Raw genomic sequence first — 18748 nt, forward strand, 5'->3', positions numbered from 1 at the left:
CTAAGGTACTTGTCCCTCCTACTCTGGAGCACATCTTGTGGGAAAGCAACAGTAAGAGCAATTTTGATATTCCTAGAATGTCTGAGTCTCTGCTGCAGTATTCTACCTTGCTGTTTCACTGAAATGTGCAGAGTATGGCGATGATTTCACCTTGTATCTTTGGAGAAAATTCTATCTAGGAAAGTGGAAGCCTGATTATTCTAAGTCTAAAGAAGTTTTAGTTGTAGACCTCCCTAAACATTTTGTCTTGTTTAGTTGGGTTCAGTTTTAAGGGGTGCGGTGAGGATAGTTGTGTTTGTTACCTTCCTGTCTCTTTGACTTCCTCCTTGTGAGCGCCATTGTTTTTAAAAATCCTTAACCTTGTTGTAAATCTCGCCATGCCCTTGTCTTCCTTACATTTGGCCTTGACATGATGATTCCAATTATTCAAGTAGACTAGATAAACAGTGATTAAACTTGTTGCAAAGTTGGGTCAAGTACTTGTCGATTGGGAGGCAGGAAGTTAGAATTTAGTGTTTGTAAAATATTAGTGGGGAGAACATTTTGTGATCCCTTTCAAAGATCGTGTGCTTTTTGTGTGCTTAGAGATATAAAATGGATGTCTGTGAGCAACAACTTGAAAGTTTGCAAGTACACAGAGGGCTCCCGAACTGAAATATTTGCATCAAATGGCCATACAGTCAGTTGGCTTAGCAGCATTTTTTTTTTAAACCAAGGATTTTGGATTTAGCCAATCAATTTGAACCAGATACTTGGATACCAAAAATCTATTAATATTAAGTTCTGAAGGTTTTGACAACATAGGACCAATTCTATTGTAATAAATATTGATATGTCATCAAGGGTATAAAAAGAAGGGGCAGTTGGATGAACACATGGCCCTCAGCTCTCGAGAGAGCTCCTCTGTGTCTCTGAGAAAGTGCTATCCAAATAACAACGGTACCGGTGCACAACGAGTTAACATTCCTAACATAAGAATCGAATGAGAAGACGCTGAACGTTCTGGAAGACTCGTAACCTGGCTGTAACTTTGAGACTAAATTCTTTTTTTTATATAAGCAGGACTTGTAATTATTGGAACAGCATTCTATTCGAATCTTGCTTTATTCAGGAATAGTTAAAAGGGATTTATTTGGTTTGTTAATAGTTTAGTTAATTTTTCTCACTGTTAGAGTTAGGTAAATAAATTGTTACTTGTTGACTTTAAAGTGAGTGTCAGGGATTTATGTAAGCACAGTTGCTGAAACCATGCCACTTTTCACTCTCCTTTTTACAGTTTATAGGGTGAGGTGCTCCTCTTTTTAAGTGTTTTGGGTTTTAATTCTCAGAGTGTGTCAACCTCCGCTTTCAAACAAACTTGAAGCAGAGTTGGTTTGGAGAACATTTGACAGAAGTGTCCAAAATTTATGAACTGTTTAGATAAAATCGATTTTAAAAATAAGCAACAACCAGTGAACACAGATTGACAATGACTGACTGACTGGCAAAAATAAGTAATTGTGATTTGAAGTGTTCCCATGTATGTATGGGTAGGATTTGGAGTGGTGAAGCGCAGATTTCATGAGAAGGAACAGAAACAGAAGTTGCTGGAAAAGATCAGGTCTGGAAACATCTGTGAAGGAAAATGAATTAACGTTTTGTGTCTAGTGATCTTTACTCAACTGTTCTGAGGGAGGGTCACCGGACCCGAAACGTTAACTATGTTTTTTGCTTAACAGATGCTGCCAGACATGCTGAGCTTTTCAAGCAACTTCTAGTTTTGTTCCTGATTTACAGCATCTGCAATTCTTGTTTTTATTCAATTACGAGGAAATTGGAACAACATTTTTAAGAAGGAAAAGCTTTTAGCAAGGGTGGGAAAGAGCAAGACTAGTTGCATTGTTTTTTTTTGAAAGTTCTAGCACAGCCTTGATGGGTGTCTGGTAGTCTCATGTGCTCTTTTTATTTTGTGAATTCATTTCCTCCAAGTTTAGTCCATTCTGCTCCCCCTACATTCTAGAAGTGTGGACTGTAAGCTTTGCTTTGCCTTGTTTATATCTTTACACATCTTCTGCAACCTTCCTAAACCACTCATGTAACTCCTGTTCAATATGGGCTGAGCTGTGAAGTCTCCTGAGAACGCTCAACTCCAATGCTCCTGTACAAGTGCTATTTCTTGTTGTTAATGTGTATTGCAGCTAAGTTTACAAGTTGCGCAGCTGGGAATGTTATTTGCCATGTCTTGTGACAGTTTGTTGTCTTCCTTCAAAGTGATGCGTGCACGTTTTCACTCCCTTTTGTTTCCCCCAAGTAAAGGCCCCAGTAGCTTAAAATGCCTTTCCTGCTCCCAAATGGTTTTGTGATACCGGCTAATGTTGCATTGCCTAATGTTAAACTTGACGACCCTCAGCTGACAGTGTGGTCTGGGGAGAGGAAACTGTTTGCAATTCTTGCTACTGAATTGTTGATTGTTACCCTGGCCATGAGGTAAGACTGTCTAGACATTATGCCTTCATTGATAGAGATAATGGGAGCTGCAGATGCTGGAGAATCCGAGATAACGAAGTGTGGAGCTGGATGAACACAGCAGGCCAAGCAGCATCTCAGGAGCACAAAAGCTGATGTTTTGGGCCTAGACCCTTCATTGGAAAAGGGGGATGGGGAGAAGGTCCTGAAATAAATAGGGAGAGAGGGGGTGGGAGATCGAAGGTGGAGAGGAGACAGACAAGTTAAAGGGGCGGGGATGGAACCTGTAGATGTGAGTATAGGTAGGGAGGGGATAGGTCAGTCCAGGAAGGACGGACAGGTCAAGGGGGTGGGGATGAGGTTAGGAGGTAGGGAATGGAGGTGCGGCTTGAGGTGGGAGGATGGGATAGCACGGCTTACTTTGGCAAGGCACTGAAATGCTGGTGATGTAATGGTAATGTCACTGGACTAGTAATCCAGAGGCTTGGGTAATGCTCTAGGGAGACCAGCTCAAAACCTCATGCCAACTGATTTGAAATTCAGTTAATAAATCTAGAACAACGTGAAGCTAGTTTTGGTGATGGTGACCATGAAAATATCATCATAATTGAAAAAATTCATCTGGTTCGTGGCTATCCTTTTAGGGAAGGAAACTGCCTGTCCTTACCCAGACAGACCCACAGCAAGGTGGTTTACTTTTAATCGCCCTCAGAAATGGCCTAACAAGCCACCCAGTTGAGAGGTGATTAGAGATGGCCAACAAATATTAGTACTAAGAGATAATGGGAACTGCAGATGCTGGAGAATCCGAGATAACAAAGTGTGGAGCTGGATGAACACAGCAGGCCAAGCAGCACCTTGGGAGCACAAAAGCTGACGTTTCGGGCCTAGACCCGAAACGTCAGCTTTTGTGCTCCTGAGATGCTGCTTGGCCTGCTGTGTTCATCCAGCTTCACACTTTGTTATCTTAAATAGTAGTACTGCTAGTGGCACTTGCATTCTGACAGAATTTTTAGAAAGCACATTATTGTTTTCAGCCATGAATGAATAGACTCAGATAGCCATTCGCCGTGGGTACAATGTTGGAAATAGTGCAGTGGCTGGAGAAAACATCTGGGAGGTGCAGGACATTGTTGGAATAGCATTGAAATGATCATCCCCTCTTGCATTTTTCCCTGTTGGTTTAACTGACCAGCGATGCTGCACCAAAAAAAGGTTTTTATTCTTGGCCAATGCTATTTTTGACAAAAATATTTCTTTCCCATCAAAAAAAAGTTCTGTTGTTAAATACACAACTGGATGAGGAGTAGGAATCTGTGAAGAATAGTTACTGGGTATTTATTGGGCTGGTAGAAGGTTTGTAGGATGTTCCTGAGGAGTTGGCATCATGACCCTTGCTTTCCATATCAACAGAACAGTCAAGATCTTGATGCAGAAAATATTATTTGAAATTTTTTGGATGAGATTAAACTTTATAGAATAATGAACTGTGAGGAGGACAGTGCAGAACCTCAAAAGGATGTTGGTGGAGTGGACAGTCAGGTGGTAGATAAAACTCTTGTGATGCACTTTGGTACAAAAAAAGTGGGGAGTCGGTAAAAATAAAAAAAAATGGTACTATTCTACAAGTTGTGCAGGAGTAGAGACCCAAGGTTGCATCTCTTATTCATTCACAGGATGAGGGCGTCGCTTGCTAGGCCAGCATTTATTCCCTATCCTTAATTGCCCAGGGGACAGTTAACAGTCAACCACATTGCTCTCAGTCTGGAGTCACATGTAGGCCAGACCAGGTAAGGATGCCAGTTTCATTCCCTAAAGGGCTTTAGTGAGCCTGATGGGTTTTTCTGACAATTGACACTGGATTGATGGTCATTATTAGTCTCTTATTCCAGATATCTATTGAATTCAAATTTCACCATCTGCCCTGGTAGGATTCGAACCCAAGTACCCTGAATGTTACCTGGGTCTCTAGATTAACAGCTATAGTACCACTAGGCCATAGCCTTCCTGTACCACTACTCCATCACCTCTTCGGTCATGAAAAGTGGCAGGACAGTTTGAAAGCCATTAAAGCGTGTAGGACTTTGAAAGTGGAAGCAGAAAGAATAAGGGCAGGGAGATTGTCATGAACCTAGAACATTGGTTGCATGTCAGATATAATGTTGAAGGAACTCAGCAGATTGGGAAACATCTTTGAAAAGAGAAACAAAGTTAAGTTTCAAGTCTGTTATAACTTCTTCAGAACTGTTCTAAAGAAGTCATACCAGACTTAAATCTATAACTCTCAATAGATGCTGCCAGATCTGCTGAGTTTCTCTAACATTCTGTGTTTGTTTCAGATTTTCCATATCTGTAGTATTTTGCTGTCACTGGTTGAATGTTAGTTGGAGTATTGTATATAGCCTTGGGTACCATGCTTATAGGAAGGATGTTTTATTCATCCATGGGAATTGGACATCACTGAGTATGCCAACATTTATTGCTATCTCAAATTGTGCAGAGGAGAGTTGAGCATCATCCATATTTCCATGTGTCTTGAGGCACTTATGGGTTAGACCAGGTAAAGACAGTGAATTTCCTTCCCTGAAGAACATTAGTGAACCAAATGGAACAAAAGCAGAAGTTGCTGGAAAAGCTCAGCAGCGTGGCAGCATCTGTGAAGAAAAAAAATCAGTTAATGTTTCGGGTCTGGTGGCCCTTCCTCTGTTTTGACATGGAGAATATGTGTAGTTCGCCTAATGTCTTTATTGAGAAAATACTAGAGCTCATTATTATAGAAGAAAGAGCAGGACACTGAGAAAAGCTTAATAGAGCAAGTCTAATGCAACCTAGTAAGCACAGTGATTTTGTGAAAAGGAAGTCATGTTTGTAAAATTTGAAAGAGTTAGTTAAAGAGGACTGGTAGATGTAGTGTAATTGGATTTCCATAAGGCATTTGGAAAGAGCTAAAGATATGATCACACAAAATTATGGGTAATGTATTAGCATGCTTTAAGGATTAATTAACGTACAGAAGACAGTCAAGATTAACGGGTCATTTTCAAATTAGAAAGAGGAAACTCATGGAGTGCTTCATAGATCAGTCCTTAGTCCTCAGTTATTTACAATATATTAATGGTTTGGGTGGGGGACAGTTTAAGACGTCCAAATTTGCTGATGATACACAAATATGTGGGAGGGTGTGTTTTGATGAGGACCTAAAGAATCTGAAAGAGCTAAAGATTAAATGAGTGGGCAAAAACTAGGCAAATAGAGTTTAAAATAGGAAATTGTGTGGTTATGCACTTTGGTAGGAAGAATCAAAAGGCAGACTATTATTTAAATAGAGACTTCAAAAAATTGGAGCACACGGATCTGGGTTTACTTATGTATGAATCACAAAATGACATCATGCTGGTGCAGCAAGTAATTAGGTAAATTAAATTTTGGCCTTTTGCTAGTGGAATAAAGTTCTAAAAATAGAGAAGCCTTGTTACAATTGTAGGGGGACATTGAGTTAAATTGTAGTACTATGTATAATTTTGACCCCTGCATTTTAGAAAAAGAATAAATGGATTTACTTGTCAATTACAGCTAAGCAGGTTAGGCCCTCATTCATTAAAGATTAGGAGAATGAGGGTGATCTTGTTCTAACATAAATAGGATGTTTTTTAAGTTAGAATAGCAAATATTCAAGAAGATCTTGAGGCAGCTTGACAGATAGATATTGAGGAATCCTATAAAGGATATAGTTACAGAGTAAAGGAACTCTCTATTAAAACGGAGGTCAAACAAATGTCTCCTCCCAGAGGGAAGTAAATGTTTGGAATCCTCTACGCGGAGCATTGTGGACATCTGATCACTAAGTATTTAAAGAGGAGTTAGGTAGATCATTGAAATTTCAGCAAGTTGAGCACTATGATAAGCTGGTACAAAACAGGAGTTGAATCCTAGAGCTGATCAGCTGGAATCCTACAGAATAGCAGCACAGGCTTGAATCACCTAATCTTGCTTCTTGTATTCTTTGAGTGCTTTGGAAAAGAAGCAAATGCGAGGTGAGCGAAAAATGTTTTCACACACCAAGTAGTTAGGGTTTAGAATGCAGTGCCTGCAAGTGTGGTGGAGGAATTCAAGAAGGCATTGTTTTTATTTAAACCATCATCCAGTGAGTAGGGTTACAGGGAAAATGTGGGACTAAGTTAAAATGCTCTGAATGCCGCTGCAGACACGATCAGTCTAATGTCACTGTCTTGCATCGTAGCAATTCTGTGATTCACCTGAATTATTATTAACATTTCTCTTTTCAGAAAAGGCCACAAATGAACATAACACCAGTGAAGACTGGACTCTTATCATGGATATCTGTGACCGTGTTGGCACTACACCAAACGGGTAAGGATGGAAAACTTGTTTTACTTATTTTCTCCAACCCTTTGGAATGAGAGGAGGGAAATTGGTTATAAGCCCCCCGCCTAATTCCCCTCCAGCAAGCCACTTGACATCATCAAAATGACAAATGCAATGTGCCAATATTGCTAACTTTGAAAGGGAATTGCAATATAACTTCCAATCATCTATGATAATTTATTCTGTTTAATTTAATTTCACTTAATGATGGCAAAATTTCACTTTTAAAATTTATGGGGAGCTGGAGCAGAACCATAGCTGATTTTTTTTTAAAAGTTGGCTGGTTTCCAGGCATCAGAGTTTGATTACCCAATGTGAAAGCTTCATTGTTCCTGTGCATCAGTGCGATGATTTTGAGTGTAATGTTAGCAACTGTCTCAATGTTGTAAGTACTTGCATACCTCATACACAATTTATCAAAATGAATTTTATTTAGCAAACTTGGTAAACTAAAAATGCCTGAGAATGTGAAAATATTAACTAAAGAGTAGAAATATTGACCAGAGTAAAGCAAGGCGATGTTTTTAGTGAGACACTGTCAAAACTTGTGGTGTTATTTCTATCTGCGTCCATGCATAATTTTGCTGACAGTTGGAGGATGCATTATTTCATTTGGGCAGGAGCCATGTAACAGCAGTCCTGCTAAAGTGCACTTCTTGTGTGCTCATTTAATGCTGTGATGGAAAATTGCTTTGCCTTCATATTATTCAGTTTTTCATTTTCTGGAACCAGCTAGCATTCTTAAGGGCTTTGTTGTAAATTAAGATGCTATAGCTGGAAGATCACTCAGTTTGATTGTTGTTTGTCCGAAGTATGCTGGAGACTAGAACCTGCCTTTTTGCATCTAGGAAGTACATAGCACCTTTATGATTTGTTTCGTGCCCTCAATGAATTGAAAGAGTCAGGCTGTGGCTTTTAGTGTATTGAATGTATATTTTGCATGCATCATTTTTGATTGGGGTTTTGTTTTCATTTCAACACAAGTAATTTTCTCCATTGCTTTAACATCAGGCCAAAAGATTGTCTGAAGGCTATTATGAAGAGAGTAAATCACAAAAATCCTCATGTGGCAATGAAGGCCTTAACGGTGAGTGAAACCAGTGCAGCGCCAACTCTTTCTTTCCTCCTGGGGAGTTCAAGGCAGTTTTCTCCTCAAAGTATGTGACTGTGTACAGAAATGTTACTCAATTGTACTGACCAGCAGTTTCTCTACTTTCCTAAATTCTGTTAAGTTGCTGGCCAACATTTATTGCCCGCCCCTAGTTGCCCTTGATATGATGGAGGTGAGCTGCCTTATTGAACCACTGTCGTCCACTTGCTGTGAATTGACCCACAATGCTGTTAAGGAGGGAATTCCAGGATTTTGACCTAGCAACAATGGAGGAAGGGCAGTATTTATCCAAGTCAGGATGGTGAGCAGCTTGGAGGGGAGCTTGCAGGTGGTGGTGTTCCCATGTATCTGCTACCCTTGTCCTTCCAGATGGAAGTGGTTGAGAGTTTGGAAGGTGCTGTCTAAGGATCTTTGGTGAATTTCTGCAGTTCATCTTGTAGATTATAAGGGATAGGATTTATAATCATCTAGAAAGAATAAATTGATTAGGGATAGTCAGCACGGTTTTGTGAAGGGAAGGTTGTGCCTCACAAAACTTATTGAGTTCTTTGAGAAGGTGACTAAACAGGTAGATGAGAGTAAACAGGTTGCGGTGTATATGGATTTCAGCAAGGCGTTCGATAAGGTTCGCTACAGTAGGCTATTGTACAAAATGCAGAGTAATGGAATTGTGGGAGGTATAGCAGTTTGGATTGGAAATTGGCTTGCTGAAAGAAGACAGAGGGTGGTAGTTGATGGGAAATGTTCATCCTGGAGAGCAGTTACTAGTGGTGTACCGCAAGTGTCGGTGTTGGGTCCACTGCTGTTTGTCATTTTTATAAATGACCTGGATGGGTTAGTAAATTTGCAGACAACACTAAGGTCGGTGGAGTTGTGGATAGTGACGAAGGATGTTGTAGGTTGCAGAGGGACATAGATAAGCTGCAGACCTGGTCTGAGAGGTGGCAAATGGAGTTTAATGCAGACAAGTGTGAGGTGATGCACTTTGGTCGGAGTAACCGGAAGGCAAAGTACTGGGCTAATGGTAAGATTCTTGGTAGTGTAGATGAGCAGAGAGATCTCGGTGTCCATGTACACAGATCCTTGAAAGTTGCCACCCAGGTTGACAGGGCTGTTAAGAAGGCATACAGTGTTTTAGCTTTTATTAATAGAGGGATCGAGTTCCGGAACCAAGAGGTTATGGTGAAGCTGTACAAAACTCTGGTGCAGCCGCACATGGAGTATTGCGTACAGTTCTGGTCACCGCATTATAAGAAGGATGTGGAAACTTTGGAAAGGGTGCAGAGGAGATTTACTAGGATGTTGCCTGTTATGGAGGGAAGCTCTTACGAGGAAAGGGTGAGGGACTTGAGGCTGTTTTCATTAGAGAGAAGAAGGTTGAGAGGTGACTTAATTGAGACATATAAAATAATCAGAGGGTTAGATAGGGTGGATGGGGAGAGCCTTTTTCCTAGGATGGTGACAGCGAGCATGAGGGGGCATAGCTTTAAATTGAGGGGTGAAAGATATAGGACAGATGTCAGAGGTAGTTTCTTTACTCAGAGTAGTAAGGGAATGGAACGCTTTGCCTGCAACGGTAGTAGATTCGCCAACTTTAAGTACATTTAAGTCATCTTTGGATAAGCATATGGACGTACATGGAATAGTGTAGGTCAGACGGGCTTGAGATCGGTATGACAGGTCGGCACAACATCGAGGGCCGAAGGGCCTGTACTGTGCCGTAATGTTCTATGTTCTATGATGCACATTGTTACTGAGGTAGTGGAGGGAGTAGATGCTTGTGGATATGGTGCCAATCAAGCGGGACGTTGTGAAAGTCTGGCTAAGAATGAGAAGCACACCTATGAATTCTGCTCTGTGAGCACATCAGAGCCATTGGGTAACATTGCAGTGATGGTTTTCCTCAGGAATGTTCACTACAGCTAGCATCCTGTATCCAACTCCATTTTAAGCTTACCAACCCAGTAATCTCAGCAGTAATGTCTGCTCATATTAAGACACTGGTGCTGTCAGAAATGTTAATAATCAATCCCTGACCCACCAGTATCTTCTCCAAACCTAACTAGAAGCTAAATTAAAAAAGATACAAGACATGGCCTCTTTCAACCATGCAATCATGATTCTCACTGTGGTGGATATCCAGGTTTGTGAAGGAGTAATCCATTGTCTGTGTTTAGAATGGAAAGTTGGAAATTCTTATTTCTGGCACACCTCCCTACTTGTCAGGTATATCTTGTCAGGAAATGGTAAACAATGAACATGGGAGGTGATGGCCGAGTGATATTATTGCTATACTGTTAAGCCAGAGACTCAGATAATGTTTTAGGGCACCAGGGTTTGAATCCTGGCTGATGGTGTAATTTGAATTCAATTTCTTAAAAATCTGGAATTAAGAATCTCATGATGACCTTGAAACTATTTTTGAATGTCAGAAAAACGCATTTGTTTCACTAATGTCCTTTAGGGAAGAAAACTACTGTCCTTACATGGTCTGGCCTACATGTGACTCCAGACTCACAGCAATGTTGTTGACTCTGAACTGCCTTGTGGGCAATTAGGGATGGGCAATAAACCCTGACCTACCCAGTGACGCCCTTGTAGAGTCATACAGCGCGGAAACAGACCCTTTGGTCCAATCGATGCATGCTGACCATATCGCCAAACCAACCTTGTCCCACCTGCCTGCTCCTGCCCCATATCCCGGCAAACGTTTCCTACTCATGTACTTATCCAAATATGTTTTAAATATTGTAACTGCATCACATCCACATCCACCAACTTCCTCTGGCAGTTCATTCCACACACTTACCAATCTCTCCCATGAATAAATATAACAGAACGAATTTTTTTAAAGTCCAAAACAATATGACGGCAGCGTAGCCAGAGGACTACACGGATGGCTGTGTTTAAATCTTATCCAGCAGTCCAATTAATTGACACTTCTGGACCTGTGTTTCTAATGTTCTTTGTAAACCCTCTTCAACCATTTCATAGCCTGCTGATCACCCTGTGCTTTCATTTTACAGTTACTAGGTGCCTGTGTCTCGAACTGTGGGAAGATTTTCCACCTAGAAATATGTTCGCGTGATTTTACAAGTGAAGTTGGAAATTTATTAAGTGTATATAATAAGGTATGTTATCTGACTTTCTTGTAATCTCTGAATAATGACAGTGATGAGTTTATAATGCAATTGCTATTACTTTTCTACTCCTTGCCCGATAAATCAAGGTGTCATATGTTTTTTCGTACAGGAAGTGTAAGAATAATAATCATAATTCCCTGGATCTTCCTGAAAACTCTGGCCATAATAATGGTGTATCTGCATCGCATGCCAGAAATTTGAAGCAATAACTGTATCAGTAATCCAGGGTACTAGGACAAAATTTCTTGGAACTCTTGTTTCATTTTGCCAAGATCCACATTCAAACCATTCAAGATTTATTGTAATAGCTGCACCTTATCAGCAGCAGTCGAGATTTTGCTTGACTCTCGCTAGTTTTCTGGCTATTTTCAGGCACATTCATGAGGAAAGATGCACAAGTAACTCACTTGTAATAATGAAGGAGTTTTGGAGTTTAACTTATTTTGCTCTCACTGTCAATTTTGTCCCCTTCGAAGTGAAAAAATTGGATTCAACAGTATATACGTATAATTGTATACTGTAGACCAAAAAAATTATGAATAGGAATAGGACTGGACTGTTGGGCCCCTCAAACCTGGTTTATGATTCATAGCTGATCTAACATTCTCATGTTCGCTTTTATGCCCTTTCCCTGTAATCCTTGATCCCCCAAGAATCTTAGTTAGCTATTTCAGCCTTAAATACACACACAGATTCTGATCCCCTGTGGCAGTGAGTTCCAAAGACACTCAACGGTCTGAGAAAAGAAATTTCTGCCTGTCTCAGTTTTAAATTGATATCCCTTTTTATATGAGAATGTTAAAAAAAGGAGCAGGAGGAGGCCATTTGGCCCATTTGAGCCTGCCCTACCATTGAGTAAGATCGTGCCTGATCTTTTCATGGACTCTGCTCTGCTTACCCACCCACCCGCGATGAGCCTTAATTCCTTTACTCTTTTCCTGAGACTATGCCCTCTGTTTCTAGTTTCTCCCCCATGAAGGGAAGCATCATCACAACATTTAACCTGTCAAACCATAACACCGTAGATACAAGGGTAGAATTAGGGCACTCAGCCCATCAAGTCAGCTCCACCATTTGGTTGTGGCTCATATTTCCGATACCCATTCTCTTGCCTTCTCCCTGTAACCATTGGGCCCCTTATCAATCAAGTACCTGTCTATTTCTGCCTTAAATACACTCAATGACTTGACCCTCACAGCCCTCTGTGGCATTGAATTCCACAGATTCACTATCTTTGAGCTGAAGAAATTCCTCCTCTCAATTCTAAAGAGTCATCCCTCCAATATGAGGCTAGACCCTTGGGCCTTTGTCTGTCTTACTACTGAAAATATCCTCTCTATCCAGGCGCCTCAGGATTCTGTAGTTTTCATCAGATCCCTCTCATCCTTCTAAACTCCACTGAACCCACAGTGCTAAACTGCAGCTCATAACACAAGCCCTTCATCCATAAGATTGTAAATTTCCTCCAACGCCAGCCTGTCTGCCCTTTAGATACAGGGCCCAAAACTACATATTTTTGCAAATGTGCAAAAATTCCATATGAAGCCTGACCAGACCCTTATACAGTCTTAGCAGTACATCTCTGCTGTTGTATTTTAGCCCCTTTGAAATGAATGCTAACATTGCATTTAACTTCCGAACTGCCAAATGTACGTTAAACTTCAGAATCCTGAACTACGTCTCCCAGATACCTTTCTGGTTTTTTCAGATTTCTGAACCTTTTCTCACTTAGAAAAAAATCTATGCCTCTATTCTTCCTACCTCATACTTTCCATTTTCCATCTGCCACTTATTTGCCACTCTCATAGTCTGTCCAAGTCCTGCACCCTCTGCACTTCATGAACTCTAACTATTTTTGTGTGATCTGCAAACTTAGCAATGATGCCCTCAGTCAATCCAGATCATTAGTTTACAGTGTAAATAGTTGTAGTCCCAACACTGACACCTGCAGAACTCCACTAGTCACCAGCTACCATCCTGAAAATGATCCCTTTAGTCACACTCTCTGCCTTTTGTCAGCCGGCCTATCTTTTATATGCCAGTACCTTTCCCCTAACACCATGGTCTCTCGTCTTATTTAGCAGCACCTTGTCAAAGGCCTTCTGGAAATGCAAATCGATCAAGTCCGCTGGCACTCCTTTGTCTAACTTGCTTGTTATTTCCTCAGAATTCTAATAGATTTGTCAGGCATGACCTCTTGATGAAGCCACACTGACTCAATCCTGTTTTACCATGCACTTCCAAGTAATCTCATCCTTAATAATCTCAAATCTTATCAATGATTGAGGTCTGGCTACCTGGCCTATAGTTTCCTGTATTCTGCCTTCCTCCCTTAAACAAAAATGTTCCATTAGCCATTTTTCAATCCTCTGGGACCCTCCCAGATTCTTGAAATGTCACCACCAATGCTCCAACAATCTCCTGAGCTTTCGACGTGAGCCTTTACTTTGCGGAGTTTATGGCTAAACCAGGAGGCATCCCTTTCATCTGAAGCTACGGTCAAAATTTTCAGTGAAATTTGATTATATAGCTTAATTTTTGTTTTGAAAAATGTATCAACCACACTGTATGATGAACTGCATCTTGCTATTTCTACCCAGGCTCATCCGAAAGTATGTGAAAAGCTGAAGGCATTGTTGATGGAATGGGTGGAGGAGTTTCAAAAGGATCCCCAGCTCAGTCTTATTGCTGCTACCATTAAAGCACTTAAAGAAGATGGTGTGTCGTTTCCTTCAATGAGCTCTCAGGTACCCATTGAATATGTTCACTAATGGAAAATGGGCATCACTGGAGAGGTCAACATTATTGTCTGTGCCTAACCCTTGGTGGCCTATTGGAGATCAAATGATAAGGGTTTGCAATGGTGCTGTTAGGTGAGGGAGTTCCAAACTTTAACCCTGCAAGAATTAACTCTCAGTGACATGAGTTTACATCTGGGTGGTGTGTATAACTCTGAGGAAAAGGTGGGTAGTAACGAGCTTGACAAGAAGAAATATGTTGATGTTTGAACACCCAAAATATGAGAGAGGCCTATTCCTGTTCCTATTTCCTATGGTCTACTATGCACAGGTTGAATCTAATTTCTTTGTTTTCAAGAAGGTCAAAATTGACATCAATGCCACTGCTGGATTAGCTATTATATCGCAGCTGTCATAGTGTGAGACAAGAGAGTCTGCCTGTAGGCTTACTGCTGTCTTGCATCTGATCTCCCTTCATGTGATGTTTAACAGGAACAGCTCCAGATCTTGTGGCTGAGCCAGGTTTTTTTCTTTTTCTTTACTGTCATCCCATGAACGATTCAATGCTGAAGACACAAGCATTTATTGCGGTTCCTTAATTTCCTTTTGAGAAGGTTGTGGTGCATTTTCTTGAACCACTGCAGTCCAAACTGCATAGGTTTCCCGTTATCCTGTGAGGAAGGAGTTTCCAGGATGTAGAACGAGTCACCGGTGAAGGAATGGTGATCTTGGTTCCAAGTCAGGGTGCAACATGACTTTTGGTGAAAACTCCGTGCTGGGTGTTTCTGTCTGCCTGTTGCTGTTGTGTTAGAGGTTGCGGGTTCGATAGCTGTTATTGAAGGTGGCTTGGTGAGTTTCTACAGGGCATCACATGGATGGTACACCACGTTGTTTGTCAGTGCTGATGATAGAAGGAGAGAATTTTAAGTGTACTGCATGGGATGCTAATCAAGCAGACTGCTTATCTTGGATAGTGTTGAACTTCGAATGTTATTGGTGCTGCACATGTCTAGTCAATTGTAGTATATTCCATCACAATCCTTGAGAATGATGTGGGCGAGGGGAAAAACACTGTACAAACTTACACTCTAATTCTTGATTAATGGTGTGATTGTACAGTACAGTACTGGATAAAGCAGTGACAGAGGTATGTAGTATGGTATGCAAGCCTAAAGGAATGTAGAGCAACCACATACTACGTTTTAATTATTTGAAGTGAGTCATCAGACCCTGATAGGGTCATGCAGGAAGTTCCCAGAATTCTGTTGAATGTTTGGAGGTTGTCAAATATAGCATCGTTTTCAAAACAAGGAAGGAACATGAATATGCTTGGCAAGTGAAGAGCAGGTAGCATTATGTTGAATGCAGGAGAGTAACTCGTGGTGAGGATCAGTGTTATGCTTAGTGAGAACTTAAACTTTGAGCTAACGGTCTAGTGTTGCAATGGCAGTGTCTCTACCTCTCGGCCAGAAGGTCTGGGTTAAGAGTGTACATTTTTAAATGTATGGGTTAACGAGAATAATGTAAGGATTTCTCAGAATTGGCTCAAGCATGGCTAATTTAATATGGCTTTGCCATAAAATACCACTTGTACGGAGCATGTAGTTTTTAGAGTCAACCATCTTAACCCAGGACATTATTGCAGGTGTTTCTCAAGATAATATCCTAGCCCAGCCATCTTCAACTGCCACATCAATTATATCATAAGATCAGAAATGGGGATATTTGCTAACGATTGTGCACTGCTCAGTACCACTTGTGATTCCTCAAGTACTAAAGCAGTCCATGATATCCAGATTTGATTTGACAAATGGCAAGTAACATTTCTGCCAAACAAGTGCCATACAATCACCATCTTCAACAAGCAAGAATCCAACCATTGTCACTTAAAATCCATTGGCGTTACCATAACTTAATACCCATGGTCAACATCCTGAGGATTACCAGGAGACCAGAAATTGGTTGGACCAGCCATATAAATGTATTTATTTGTTCATGGGATGGCTAGACCAGCAAGTATTGCCAATTCCTAACTACCTTTTAGGTATTGGCATTGCTGTTGTCTGGTGTTACAGACCAGTTGCAGATGTGTCTTACTCCCCTAATGGATATTAGAGAATCAGGGCTTTTACAAAAATCAGCAGTGGTTATGCAACAGCCATTAGGCTAGCTTTTAATTTAGATTATATTAAATTCAAGTTTCTCCATTTTGCCATTGTGGGATTTGATCCTGGAAAGTTAACTGGAGCTCTGGACGACTGGTTTAGTGGCATTATTGCTATGCCATTGTCTCCCAGAGGCTACAAGAGCAGGCCAGAGGCTAGCAATTCTGAGGCAAGTAACACATCTCCAGTCTCATCATTGCCTGCCCAAGGCACAAGATACAAATGAAGAATACGATGCAGTATTTTCCATATGTCCTAATGGGTGCAACTCCAGCAGCACTTGAGGAACTTTAAAGCATGCAGGATAAAACAACTTGCTTGATTTAGAACATAGAACATAGAACAGTACAGCACAGAACAGGCCCTTCAGCCCACGATGTTGTGCCGACCATTGATCCTCATGTATGCACCCTCAAATCTCTGTGACCATATGCATGTCCAGCAGTCTCTTAAATGTCCCCAATGACCTTGCTTCCACAACTGCTGCTGGCAACGCATTCCATGCTCTCACAACTCTGTGTAAAGAACCCACCTCTGACATCCCCTCTATACTTTCTTCCAACCAGCTTAAAACTATGACCCCTCCTGTTAGCCTTTTCTGCCCTGGGAAATAGGCTCTGGCTATCAACTCTATCTATGCCTCTCATTATCTTGTATACCTCAATTAGGTCCCCTCTCCTCCTCCTTTTCTCCGAGCTCAGTCAACCTCTCTTCATAAGATAAGCCCTTCAGTCCAGGCAGCATCCTGGTAAACCTCTGAACCCTCTCCAAAGCATCCACATCTTTCCTATAACAGGGCGACCAGAACTGGACACAGTATTCCAAGTGCGGTCTAACCAAAGTTTTATAGAGCTGCAACAAGATCTCATGACTCTTAAACTCAATCCCCCTGCTGATGAAAGCCAAAACACCATATGTTTTCTTAACAACCCTGTCCACTTGGGTGGCCATTTTAAGGGATCTTTGTATCTGCACACCAAGATCCCTCTTTTCGTCCACACTGCCACCTCATCCACCATCAAGATTCATTTCTTTAACCACCACCACGCAGTAGCATTGTACCATCTGCAAGAAGCAGTGCAGTAACTCACCAAGACTCCTTTGACAGCACCTTCTAAATCCTGTGACTTCTCCCACCTAGAAGGACCAGGGTAGTTGATGCATGGGAATATCACCACTTGCAAATTCCTCTCCAAGCCATGCACCATTCTGACTCGGAAATATATTGCTGTTTCCTGTCTGTCCTTGGGTTAAAATCTGTGAACTCTGTTCCTAGCAACACTGTGGGTATTCCTACAATGCAAGGACCACAGCGATTCAAGAAGGCAGCTCACTGACTGCCACTTAAGGGCAATCGGGGTTGGGCAATAGGCAGTTGTGATTGATTTATTGTTATATGTACCAAAGTACAGTGAAAAGCTTTGTTTATGGGCAGTGCAGGCAGATCATAGTAAGCAAGGAAGTACAGGTCAAAAAGTCTTAGAAGCAGAGATAATGGGAACTGCAGATGCTGGAGAATTCCAAGATAATAAAATGTGAGGCTGGATGAACACAGCAGGCCAAGCAGCATTACAGGAGCACAAAAGCTGACGTTTCGGGCCTAGACCCTTCATCAGAGAGGGGGATGGGGAGAGGGAACTGGGATAAATAGGGAGAGAGGGGGAGGCGGACCGAAGATGGAGAGTAAAGAAGATAGGTGGAGAGAGTGTAGGTGGGGAGGTAGGGAGGGGATAGGTCGGTCCAGAGAAGATGGACAGGTCAAGGAGGTGGGATGAGGTTAGTAGGTAGCTGGGGGTGCGGCTTGGGGTGGGAGGAAGGGATGGGTGAGAGGAAGAACCGGTTAGGGAGGCAGAGACAGGTTGGACTGGTTTTGGGATGCAGTGGGTGGGGGGGGAAGAGCTGGGCTGGTTGTGTGGTGCAGTGGGGGGAGGGGACGAACTGGGCTGGTTTAGGGATGCAGTAGGGGAAGGGGAGATTTTGAAACTGGTGAAGTCCACATTGATACCATTAGGCTGCAGGGTTCCCAGGCGGAATAGGAGTTGCTGTTCCTGCAACCTTCGGGTGGCATCATTGTGGCAGTGCAGGAGGCCCATGATGGACATGTCATCTAGAGAATGGGAGGGGGAGTGGAAATGGTTTGCGACTGGGAGGTGCAGTTGTTTGTTGCGAACTGAGCGGAGGTGTTCTGCAAAGCGGTCCCCAAGCCTCCGCTTGGTTTCCCCAATGTAGAGGAAGCCGCACCGGGTACAGTGGATGCAGTATACCACATTGGCAGATGTGCAGGTGAACCTCTGCTTAACGTGGAATGTCATCTTGGGGCCTGGGATGGGGGTGAGGGAGGAGGTGTGTGGACAAGTGTAGCATTTCCTGCGGTTGCAGGGGAAGGTGCCGGGTGTGGTGGGGTTGGAGGGCAGTGTGGAGCGAACAAGGGAGTCAGGGAGAGAGTGGTCTCTCCGGAAAGCTGACAGGGGAGGGGATGGAAAAATGTCTTGGGTGGTGGGGTCGGATTGTAAATGGCGGAAGTGTCGGAGGATAATGCGTTGTATCCGGGAGGTTGGTAGGGTGGTGTGTGAGAACGAGGGGGATCCTCTTGGGGCGGTTGTGGCGGGGGCGGGGTGTGAGGGATGTGTTGCGGGAAATACGGGAGACGCGGTCAAGGGCGTTCTCGAGCACTGTGGGGGGAAAGTTGCGGTCCTTAAAGAACTTGGACATCTGGGATGTGCGGGAGTGGAATGTCTTATCGTGGGAGCAGATGCGGCG

The 18748-nt window shown here is 42.2% G+C and overlaps 1 protein-coding gene across 2 annotated transcripts in view; it reads left to right on the forward strand.

The window, feature by feature from the left end:
• Nucleotides 1–18748, forward strand: part of stam2 (signal transducing adaptor molecule (SH3 domain and ITAM motif) 2) — an 89313-nt gene that overhangs the window by 21443 nt on the left and 49122 nt on the right. Inside the window, exons 2-6 of one of the 2 annotated variants that reach the window (XM_059647545.1) lie at nt 4122–4235; nt 6732–6816; nt 7843–7918; nt 10969–11073; nt 13686–13832. In XM_059647545.1, the coding sequence (XP_059503528.1) occupies nt 6779–6816; nt 7843–7918; nt 10969–11073; nt 13686–13832 (366 nt within the window). In that variant the 5' untranslated portion in view covers nt 4122–4235; nt 6732–6778. The remainder of the gene's footprint in view (nt 1–4121; nt 4236–6731; nt 6817–7842; nt 7919–10968; nt 11074–13685; nt 13833–18748) is intronic. The other variant, XM_059647544.1, reaches the window with a different exon arrangement.

Source organism: Stegostoma tigrinum, chromosome 7 (genome assembly GCF_030684315.1).
Source record: "Stegostoma tigrinum isolate sSteTig4 chromosome 7, sSteTig4.hap1, whole genome shotgun sequence".
Taxonomy (NCBI): Eukaryota; Metazoa; Chordata; class Chondrichthyes; order Orectolobiformes; family Stegostomatidae; genus Stegostoma; species Stegostoma tigrinum.